Source organism: Miniopterus schreibersii (assembly GCF_964146895.1).
Source record: "Miniopterus schreibersii genome assembly, chromosome: 5".
Taxonomy (NCBI): domain Eukaryota; kingdom Metazoa; phylum Chordata; class Mammalia; order Chiroptera; family Miniopteridae; genus Miniopterus; species Miniopterus schreibersii.
Window position 1 is genome coordinate 3,704,557 of NC_138106.1, and position 11,615 is coordinate 3,716,171.

Genomic DNA, 11,615 nt, shown 5'->3' on the forward strand with positions numbered 1-11,615 from the left:
TCCCTCCACCACCCCTCCCTGAGGGCCCTTGGGCCCATCCCAGGGCAGTAAACGCGCCCCAGCTCCCTCTCACCTCCACCCCCGCCCAGCTCGCAGTCCCAGTGGAGCGCCCCCTCCTCCTGGAGCACCGACCCCACCCACGCCCAGAGCACTGAGCCCGCAAGCTCCGCCCCTGAGTGCCGGCCCCGCCCCCCACGAGCTCTTCACCCCACCCCACCTTTCCTCCCCCCCTTCCGGAACTTTCTATCCCCCAACCCCTATGAGTGGCCAGCAGGCGCTCCTCACCCTTCCACCCAACACCCCTCACACAGAAGGTCGCCCACCCACCTCCGCACATCTGGGGGACCCCCTCCCCCCGTGCTCCTCAGCCGCCCACACCCAGTGGCCCCCAGTCCTCCCACCTGAGCGGTTTCCTGCTGGTTTCCGGGAGGCCCCTTCCCCTGGTCTCATGGCCCTCTCCTCCCCCCGGACCCTGAGCCGGGAGCCCCTGGACAGCTCGGACCCTCACCCAGCTGGGCAGCTGGCAGAGGAGCTGTGGTGGCTGCCCTGTGAACAGCTGCCCTGTGACATCCGTCAGGCCCTTCCTTGTTCTCCCGCCTCCTGCCTGGAGGGCCCGGCAGGTCTGGGGACACTGTGGGAGGCGGGAGCATGGGGGTGGCCGAGGGGCCCACAGCTGCTGGTGGACGGAGGCAGGGGCTTCGGGGGACCTCAGCTCCTCCACCCCTAGCCCCCGACCTTGTGGGGGGCCCCTCCTGAGAGGCCCCTGCCAGAGGGCCACACCGCACTCCCTCTCAGGGTTGGCACTCACCGCCAGTCTTCCCGCTAGGGGTGGGTGTCGCTGTGGACGGTGGGTGGGGGCTGAGCTGGGTGGTGGGCTCCGTCCCCCTTGCTGGGCAGAGGCTGAGGGGCCACTTTTCCCCTCTGCTCGTGCATGTCCTGTCTCCCGGGCGCCGGCCACCAAGCAGCTGGCTCAGCCCCGGACACAGAGGCAGAGTGCAGCATGGACGTCATCCTGGTGGGCTCCAGCGAGCTGTCAGCCCCCCCTTCGCCCGAGCTCCACAGAGGTGAGGGCTCACCTGGGTACTGGACCCATCACTTAGGATGCCAACCCCAGACCTGGGCATCATCTAAGCTTCCAGGTTTCTGGACTATTCACACCTAATTCAGATGTCTCCCCCCACCCCCAAGCTTAGATATTTAACCTTCCAGGAAAGGTGGAGGGTTAGGGGAGGGGTGTCCTCCGGCTGCTGCGACTTCAGGGGATCAACTTGTGACACTCACTTCTTGGTTGTGCTTGAGCTACAGATGGTGGAAGGAAGAAGGGTCCACTTCTTAACTTTCTTTTCCAGATCTGATTGCATATGAAGTCAAGGCCAACCAGCGAGCCATAGAAGGTGAGTGGTCGCAAGGTGCCCGCACCCAGGTAGAGGGGAGTGTCGGCCAGCTCCGGAGCCACCGCTGCAGCTCCACAGAGGTGTCCATCCAGCCGGCGCCCTGATGGCCACCCCCCCCAGGCCCAAGCCCCCACGGCTTCCCCGAAGGTGCACAGTTCAGGGTGTTGGTACAGTCACAGGGTTGTGCAGCCATTGCCACAATCTAACGTTGGGACATGTTCATTAGCTCCCAAAAAACCTCATTCCCGTGTCATTCCCTATTGCTTGTCCCCCCACCTTCCACGTTAGGTGACCACAAACTTACTTGTTTTCTCTGTGGATTTGCCTATTCTGGAGGCCTTGCATTTCCATCTGCATTTAGGATCAGTTTGTCCATTTTTTACACACACCGAAAAGTCAGGTGGGATTTTGAGGGAAACGTGTAGATCAGTTTGGGGAGGCCCATCGTTTTGACAATATTCAGTCTCTGATCTATGAACACGGGACACTGTCCCGTTTATTTAGATCTTTCTTTCAACAGTGTTTTGAGGTTTTCAGTGTATTGGTCTTGCACTCCTTTTGTTAAATTTATTCCCAAGTTTGTCGCTCTCTTTGACGGTGTCGGGACACACGTTGCACTTTGGCTGTCCCCCTTAGACGTGTGCATCTGCTGCGGAAGCTTCCAGGTGCATGCACAGCACCCTCTGTTCGAGGGAGGGATGTGTGCTCCCTGCAAGGTAAGCAGGAGCCGAGGGGCGGCGTGGAGGCCTCGGCCGGAGCAGAAGACACTGCCCTGGTTGGTCCCTCTCCTAGGACAAGTTCCTGGACTGCTTCTTCCTGTATGACGACGATGGTTACCAGTCCTACTGCTCCATCTGCTGCGCGGGAGAGACGCTGCTCATCTGTGAAAACCCCGACTGCACCCGGTGAGGCGAGGGGGGGAGGGCCAAGGGGCCTAGGAAATTTCCACCCTTCTGAGCCACGCATTCCAGAGCGGGGGGGGGGGGATTTTCCCCTAAAAGGATGACTTTCTCCAAAGTTTTTAATTTCCATCTTGAATATTTCATTTGGTGTAGAGCCTTGACGTATGGCAGGTGGGGTGCCAGGAGATTTGTGTTTCCAATTTTTAATTTTATTATTGTTATTGCCAAGGCGTAGCTGCTCCCCCAGTCATTATGTAGGGAAGTCCTGGAAACTGCACTTTTGGGGGCTGCTGGTCACAGCGGGGGATTGGGGGAGACCAGCAGGGGCATGTTCCTTCCTCCTTGCTTGCCAACCTGAGCTCCATTGGTGGTCCCCGCCCCTTCCGACGTCCTCCGGGGCCATCTCTGCATTTACAGCTTCCCCCTCCCCAGCCTGCTCCCCAGGTGGGAGACCTTAACTGTTTCCACAGGCTCCAGGGTTGGGGGGAGACAGGTTGCTTAGGGGGTTCTTTGAAATCTGTCATTGCCCACAAACAGCTGCTATCTTCTGCAGATGCCTTGGTTCCTGTCCCTCTAGGTCCCTAAGAGGGACTGGTCCCCCTGCCTGATCCAGTCTCGCCTTCCCACTGTGCAGATGAACAGGGTCAACTTTGTCTTTGCACAGGAGCCCCACTGTGGCTTCCGTGGCCCACAGCTCACTCCAAAGCCAGGGGCAGGCTCTCGGCCTGCAGACGGCCCGTGGTTTCACTTGATGGCCAAAGCAATGTCATCTCAGTCCCTGTGGTTTTCTGTTTGACTCTAGGTGCTACTGTTTCGAGTGCGTGGATACCCTCGTGGGGCCGGGAACCTCGGGGAAGGTCCAGGCTGTGAGTAACTGGGTGTGCTTCCTGTGCCTGCCCTCACCCCAAAGCGGGCTGCTGCAGCGGCGCAGGAAGTGGCGGGAGCGGCTGAAGGCCTTCTACGACCAGGAGTCGGTAAGGGGACACTCAGAGGACAGCCCGCTGCCCGCTGGCGCGGCCCGGTGGGTTCTCTCTTGTCTCTAGCTGCAGGGTGCCCACCTGCTCCGGCACATGGTGAAGTTAGGGGCTTTTAAGCAAATGTGCTTTTCTCTTTGACAGCAGGTGCCACAAGGTGGTCTGCTTCTTAATTGCTGTCAGGTGGTTTTGTTTGTTCGAGCCCCGGAATGAGGCGTTTGTAGCAGGTGGCAGGGGGCTCCGCAGAGCTGCACCTCTCAGGCCAGCAGTGGGGAGCAGAAGCCTGGGCAGCCAGCAAGTCCAGGGCCTCTTGAGGGTCAAGGCCGGGAACCAGGAGCTAGGCAGGAGCCGGGGGCTCATCACAGTGGGATGAACTCTGTCCCCCCAAATCATGCCCACATCCTGACTCCTGGTACCTGAGAACATGACCTGTTTTAGAAAAAGGTCTTTGCAGATGTGATTGAGTTAAACATCTTGAGATGTGGTCTCCTGGATTAGGGTGGGCCCAGAATGCCATGGCTGGTGTCAGACAAGAGAAAGGAGAGGAGATTGGGGACACAAAGACACATAGAGGGAGGGTGGCCATGTGACAATGGGGGAGGGGTTGGAGCGATGATCTACAAGCCCAGGACCCAAGGACTGCCCGGTTGCAGCAAGAAGCTGGTGAGAGGCCTGGGACAGAGCCTCTCTGAGACCCAGCAGAGGGAACCAGCGCTGCTGACACGTGGACTTAGGATTTCCGGCCTGAATAAACTCGTGGCCACACAGTTTATTTCCATCCGCTGTGGTTGCCCTGGAAACTAGGCTGAGAGCTTGGCGAGGCATCAGTGGACAGCAGGGGCGCAGTGCCAGAACGGATTCTGGAGACTCCCACATGGCGTTGCTGGGTGCACCCACAGGGCGCACAGGCGGGGTGCCGTTCCACTGCCTCCCTGCCACGGGCTGGGAGCCTGTACATTTACGACAACCTTGGCAGGTGTCTTTATGGTGCTTTCCGGAGAATAGGCGCATGCACCCTTTATAGAACCTTCTTCCGGGCCATCGAGGGGCAGGAACCGTCATCTCAGTGTGGAGTGAGCCATGCTTGCGAGTTGCAGTTTTGCTTTGAAAGAGAATGAAGTTATTCAGAAATGCCGTTCACGCCAGCCCAGCGCCAGGCACAGAGGGAAGCCGCTGTGTTCCCGCTGTGCAGCGGGGTGACATGCTGTGCGTCCCACAGAGTCTGTCAGGGCAGCCAGGCTCGCACCACATGGCGCCTCCTGGGGGTAGGAGGCTCTGGGGGGCTTGTTTCCCAAACGGATTATAGTCTCTCCTGGGTGTCTTGGAGGGGAAGGGCAGGCATCGTCCATGGGTCTTCCCACTCTTGGGTCCCCAGCATGGCTTCCTTGTGGCTGAGCATGGGGCACAGGCTCTTGGCACAGTAGGTCTCCGTCCAGTCCTTGGCCTGGGAAGGGCCTCCTGCTGGTAACTTTCAGGGGTGCTCGGTGGCTTGGGACCACACCCAGAGCCCACACAGGGAGAGGAATGGGGGGAATCCCGCTGCTGCATGTATTCAGAACGCCCAGGTGAGAGCGTCTCCCTGAGAAATACCAAGGGCGTGCCCCCCATGGACTTGTCCTCCTTCCCGCTCAGGAAAGACCCCTCGCCTGCCTTTCCTTTTAGAGATGGCCTGGGGCAGGTTCAGAGCAGGGGGCGGCCCAGGGGTGTGCAGGGTCTTCACCGCGGCCAGGGCTGGGCCAGCGCCTCAGCAGGGGTGTCCCAGGTGTCCCTCTGTTCACTGGGGAGATGCTCCTGCTGCCCAGAAAGCAGCCTCTGTGTGACTCACTGGCTCTGTTACCACGACATCCCAGAACATCGTCTATTTTTATTTTATTTTTTATGAATAGGAGAGCCCCCTGGAGATGTATAAGACTGTGCCTGTGTGGAAGAGAGAGCCAGTCCGGGTGCTGTCCCTTTTTGGAGACATCGGGAAAGGTGAGTGTAGTGACGTCCAGAGAACTCACTGGAAGACGCACTTGCCCAAACCTGGGCGGAGGGTGGGGTTTAGAATGTTCCCAGTGTCCCACTTGCTGAGCATCTGGGGTGACTCCAGGCATCTGGGGCTGAGGGTCATTTGGGTGGGCAGGGGGAGAGGGTGCAGGAGCCCTGGAGCTCACCTTCAGAAGACATGCCTTGGAAAGAAAGTGCAGAAAGCAAGACAGCGGGTGTAAAGTCCCCTTAATGAGGGCTGTGCGGCCAGGCTCTCTGCCCACGGCCACCAAACACCAAAGCCCACTTCGGATACCACCACACACCGGGCCACCTTGCGGGGCCATCCCACCCCTCCCAGGGTTGCCCGCACCCTCACTCCTCGTGAGCTCTGCTGGTCACCTGCTGCCCTCCAGCCTTGCCCAGGTGTCCTGCCTCCCTGGACCCCAAGCTGACCCCCACCTGCTGGTGCCTTTGGAAATCATGGATTCTTCTGAGCTTTGCAGACATGAGGCGAATCCATGAAAATACCCCTTAGTCTCGTGCAGCATGTTCCTCGTGCCCTGTGCACTGGTCACTGCAGCCTCAGGCACCATGTCATGGACGAGGGGCCTGACATTCGCACAGCTAACAGCTTACAGAAGGGACCAGGAGTCAGGCCGCCCTGCCTTCATCTCCTCATGAGGGCGCATCCCCGAGTCCCATTTGTAAGGTCCTTCCTGGGCTCCTCTTCCTGTCCCCAGGCCACAGACTCTCCAAGGTCATAACGGGGCTCCAGCAGCCCACCCACTGTGTGACAAACCCTGGCTGGGTGACATCAGTGTGGATGCCACTGCCCGATGGATTTCCTAACCCAGAGTGTGAATCACCACCAGGAAGGCTGGCTTCACGACAAATCTCTCGACTTTCTCAGACCAATACTCAGACGAGTTTGCTTGCTTAGCTTATAATCAACACATACCTTCGTTGAGTCATTAGTTCCCCATCTCGGCATTAAAAAGATAAAGCTTGCTCCTCGGCGGCACCCAAGTTTTCTGGTCAGCCGCCGGCCTTTGGTTTCCGTTGGGCTCAACATCAACGTGTCCTGTGCTTTTTCCCCCCATCCAGAGCTGACCAGTTTGGGCTTTTTGGAAAATGTTTTTGGCTCAGGAAGACTGAGATATCTTCACGATGTTACCAATATAGTGAGGAGGGACGTAAGTACAGCGTGACCGGCCAGGCGCCAAGATGAAGCAGGTGTGCGCGGGGTCCCCGGGGAAGGGGGGCGCCCAGGTGCTGCGCAGCTCTGGCCCCGTCGGGGCTCACCTGCGGGCCTCACAGGAATGGGCACTGGTCCTCACAGTTGCTGGCACTTCGCCCTGCAGCAGGAGAGATGAGAGGGACATTTTTGTGGTCCCCACACTGGCCGTAGCCCAGAGCAGAGCGATCGGCCACACCTCCCATTCAACTTGTTGAAATCAATCCAGGGGCAGGTTCCACCACTAGTGAGGGTGCTGCCCAGAGAGGGGTTTAATCTACACCTCCCCTAAAACAAACAATGGCTGATTGAAAACACCTTCCAAACACTTCCACCAAGAAATGTCCTGGCTCCCCCTGAGGCTATTTCCTGCAGTCCTGAATGGTGGTCATGGAGGAAGTGCTCCCAGATGACTCAGCGGCACCCTGAGCTTGGCCTCAAGCTCCTCACAGCACCTGGAAAAAGGGCCAGAAGCCTCCTCTGGTTGGCTCAGGGCCCGAGGACGCTGGCCTCTCGCTTGCCCCAGTGCTGGGTCGCAGCTTCTCCCACCAGGAAAGGGCACAGCCTCACTGTTAGTGTCCATCCAGCCAGGAGCCGCTGGCTGTTTTTTCAGGGGACCATCTTGTATTTTCCTGCTACACAAAAAACCCACATGAATCCCAGGAGTCAGTGTGCCTACCTTCCTAGGGGCGGATCTGCAGGGTGACACCTGGCACAGGAATGACTTGGGTTCCCAGGGACCTGCGGAGGGCCAGCCTCTCCTTGAACAATGAGAGCCAGCCCTGAGTGCTCCCAGGCCCATGGTGCCTGAGAAAGACACGGGTGGGTCTGATCTGGTGGCTTCACTGCCCACCTGAGTGGTGCCACAGTCAGCACACAGGAGCCTGCTGCTAGGACAGGCCCATCTGCACGTGTCCTCCCATGTCCTGCAGGTGGAAAGCTGGGGCCCATTTGACCTTGTGTATGGCTGCACGCCTCCCCTCGGCCAGGCCTGTGACCGCCCTCCCGGTAAGAGAGCCCCCGTGCCCCAATACCTGGGCCCTCTCGTTCCTGCACCCCATGACCCACTAACCCACCACAGGAAGGGCAGGAATTGCAAATTGCCTGCATTTATAAAAACAGCTTTATTGAGGGACCACTGACACCCATAAAATGTCCATATTCATTGAGTACAATGTGGTGTCTTCTGACATCTGTCCCCTGTGGAGCTGTTGCCACATCCTAGAGAGTGGACTTTATCTATCACCAAGGCCCCTGTGCCCTCTGACCCTGCTCCTTCCACCTGCCAGCCCTGCCACATTTTAACTGCCTCTGTCCCTTAACACCAGCACACTGGGTTCTGCACCTTGGGTGACAGTGAGCCTTGGGCCCTGAGGCTCAGTTGCTGTTGGGGAGACAGAACTATCCTGGAAAGAGTGAGCGCCGGGGCCCAAGCTGGCCACATGGAGCCTGGTCCTTCCTTGGTCTCTCCCCAACTGGAGCCCCTCAGCCGTGCCCTTGCACCCCACGTCCCTGCACCACGCAGAGCCACATGCACTGGACGGTCCTCGCAGGGTGGTTCCTGTTCCAGTTCCACCGCGTCCTGCAGTACTCGAGGCCCCAGCCCGGCAGCCCACAGCCCTTCTTCTGGATGTTCGTGGACAACCTGGTGTTGACCAAGGACGACTGTGCCGTAGCCACACGCTTCCTGGAGGTGCGTGCAGGGCACAGGCTCCAGATGCCAGCCCGGCTGGGCCTCCCCAGGGAGCACTCGGCCTTCATCAGGGAGGTGGTTTAGAGTCTGACCCCTGAGACCCCAGTTTTCAGAGTTTGCAGGGACTGTGAGGGTCACCTTGTGCCACTAGAGCATGGACCCTTCATGGTGGCCTCAGAGAGTGTCCCCTTACATGCTACACTCAGGATATAGCACCGGCCCGCTCTCCATCCATGCACATGTACACATGCACACACGCCACTGTACACAGTGCACGCAAGTGCACACACCACACACGTAATCACACACCCTCACACATACTCTCGGGCACTGACAGCCGTGTTTTCTCTCTCCCTGTATCTGAATCCTGACCCTTAGAGCAGCCAGGACTCAGTGACAACCCGCCCAGGGCTGACCCAAGTCCCTCCCAACACTCGCTCCTTAGACACAGCCCTGCCCCTGGTTGAGCCTGGTGTCCACTCTCACAGGATGACCCCCCACACACACATCCAAACTTAAGGCAAACTGTTTCCTTGCCACCTTACCCCATCTGTCCCCATCTCCTCGTCCTGAATTTCCGGGTCACCTCTCCCTTCTGAGGCTCCCCTCCCAGTGGTGGAAGGTCTGTCCTGCCTCCCACTCTCTCCTCCCTCATCCCTCGAGTGCCTTTTAGGGAGACAGTGACCCCAGGACCAGGCAGCCACTTGGCTCCTGAGAAGGGCCGTGAAGCAAAGGTACTGCTCTCGGGTCCCTGAGACAAACACCCCGTGGCTCAAAGACCACAGACTCTTTATCTGAGTGACACCACCCGGTGCTCGAGCGGCAGGAAGTCCTGGGCCATGTGACCCGTGGGAGCAAAAATCAACCAGTTAAAAGTTTTGAAATAATAGCTTGGCTTTTTTTTTTTTCTCATAAGGGATTTATTTTTAAAAAGATGTGATGTGAAACAGTGTGGATTGGGGGACACAGTCAGTCTGGGGAGGCTATTGACTGAACTCTGAGGGCCACACATGGTTCCTAGAGTGGGTGAGGCCTGTGGGCACCGCAGGGAACAGAGGTTACTGTCCAGGTCACCCTGACCCACAGCTGATGTCTCCACCCCAGACAGACCCTGTGACCATCCGGGACATCGGCGGCAGGGCCGTCCGGAACGCCGTGCGTGTGTGGAGCAACATCCCGGCCGTGAGGAGGTATTTCCTACGCTCGACTCCTCCGGGAGCAATGAGGGACCTTGGCCATGTCCAGCAGCTCTCTGCCCAGCTCAGGGGCTATGTCTGGTGGGCCTTCGAGGCAACCCCCAAAATTCTGGGCACGCTCGAGGTCAGGGACATCCCTTCCACTGTGGGGACCTTCTCCTAGCTGTTGCACTGGTGCTTGTGAGGTTCTCACTTCGGGACTCTGCAGGGCTTCCCTGCATCCAAAGAAAAAAGTCCAAACCCCCAGCCACCCGCCACACGGCCACGTGTGCCATGGGCCTGGTGCCCGTCCCCAGCCTCAGGGAGCACAGCCCGCCCCACACAGACCCAAATACTCACCCCCTCACTCACCCGCTCACTGACACAACCTCACACTCACATAGACAATGCACACTCTCACGCCCACACCCACACTCACACACTCTCACACCCACTCACTGACACACGCACACAAGCCCACACTCACACCACCCACCCACGATGCACCGGCCGTACAGAACTCCTCTCGCTGGACACCGGGCCTCAGGCCTTCACGCACACCCGTCCTCGGACACCGGGCCTCAGGCCTTCACGCACACCCGTCCTCGGCCGCGGGCCCCTCTCCCGATTGTTTCTGCTCATGATCATTCTCTGTGCTCCACCCCCCGACCCTCCTCCCCACATGCTCAGCCCCCGGTCCTGTCAACCCTGCTCCCCAGGCAGACTTTCTGCCTCGGGGACACCTGCTCTGGCGGTCTCATCAGACACTGTGCCCCTGCCCTCAGCTCACATCCCCGCCAGGTGCAGCCCCATGTGACCCATGCTGCCGCATCTTCAGGGACAGCTGGGTCCTGTCTCCTCCCCACAGTGGCTTCCACCTGCCCCATCCCAGCGTCTGCCCCTCTCCAGGCCTACACCCTGGATGAGTTTTAGGTGCAGCTAAAGAGAGGCAGCTTCCCGGGGTGTGTTCTCCCTGAAGCCCGGCCAGCCGTTCCCTGGGTGGCTGCTTACGTGTGCTACTCGCCCTGCCCTGCCGGTCAGCTTTCCCCTCCCCCACATCGTTCCCAGAAATTGCTGGAAGCAGCTTCTTTGAAGGGCGGTTTAGCATCAGGCTCCTGCAGAGATGAAGGGCAGCAGCCGCTGGGCCGCCATGGCCACCCCTCTGCCAGCCGAGCGGCCGGGGTGTGGTACAGGGAGTGCCAGGAGGAGCCCTGCCTGTTCCTGGGGCCTCGTTCCGGGCCCTCCAAAGTAAACCAAAGGTGCTCCCTGACTGCAGTGGGGGCCCGGGGGCATGGGGCGGAAGTGCCGGGCGCCGCGTCCATGAAGCTTTCAGGTCCACGGGTTGCATCAAATTGCAAGTTTGCTCTCTGCACCCACCTGCCACAGGCTGCCACAGGACCCCTGGGAACATGCTCAGGCTTCTCTGTCTTGGATATGACATAATTCCTTGGGAATGACATTCAATTCGGTTTGACCTACCTTTAGCCCACGCCCTGTCCTACCCCTCCTTCTCCTGGGGTCTCTCCAGGACGGTTTCCTCTCACTGAAGGGGGGACCCGCCCAGGTGGGCCAGGATCTGTCCTTGGGACCCTCTCCCCTCCACCATCCTGCCTGCACCTCACAGGACCGAGGGAGGCTGGAGGTGCAAGGCCATCTCGTCCCCTGGTGCTCAAGACATGCAGGCTGGACCCGGTGTTTACCTGCGAGACCTCTGAAAAATCTGGAGAGCCTGGCACCAGCCAGCTCCCCCCACTGTCCTCCTCGGTGGGGGGGAGGGCTTGGTGCTCCCTTGGTGACGAGCCTCCTCTCTCCTCCTCTCTCCTCCGCAGCCGGCACTCGGCCCTGGTGCCCCAGGAGGAGCTCTCCCTGCTGGCTCAGGACAGGCGGAGAGCGAAGGCCCCCGCCCCGGGGCCCGCCGCCCTGGTCAAGAGCTGTTTTCTCCCCCTGAGAGAGTACTTCAAGTATTTTCAACAGAACTCGCTTCCTCTTCATAAGTGAGTCATTTATACCACACAAAAAAAGAAAAAAAGACTTTTCTTAGAACAAAGATAACTTTCCTGAGATTGTCTCCGTTTTCCTCTTTAAATTATTATTTTACTTGCTTGACTTTGGATTTCCCACAATTGCCTCAGACCTATCTGTCCTGGGGGAGTGGAAATGCAGCCCTTCCCGTGCCCTTCTGAGGGCGGGGGTGAAGCGCCCCGCGTCTGGCTGGATGGCATCCTGAAGTTCAAGTGCCCGGTGTGCTGCTGAAAATGTGTGTGTGCCCTTT

The 11,615-nt window shown here is 59.0% G+C and overlaps 1 protein-coding gene across 1 annotated transcript; it reads left to right on the plus strand.

The window, feature by feature from the left end:
* Positions 1-422: 422 nt before the first annotated feature.
* DNMT3L (DNA methyltransferase 3 like) lies at positions 423-11,337 on the plus strand (the record flags this gene model as incomplete). The annotated part of the gene is given in 14 exon segments (XM_081138826.1): positions 423-726; positions 815-828; positions 903-1,064; positions 1,350-1,394; positions 2,031-2,110; positions 2,187-2,299; positions 3,099-3,270; positions 5,157-5,244; positions 6,346-6,434; positions 7,408-7,483; positions 8,029-8,168; positions 9,273-9,358; positions 11,173-11,309; positions 11,312-11,337. Coding segments are annotated over 14 exon segments (1,506 nt in total). The 5' UTR covers positions 423-448.
* Between the last annotated feature and the right edge of the window lie 278 nt (positions 11,338-11,615).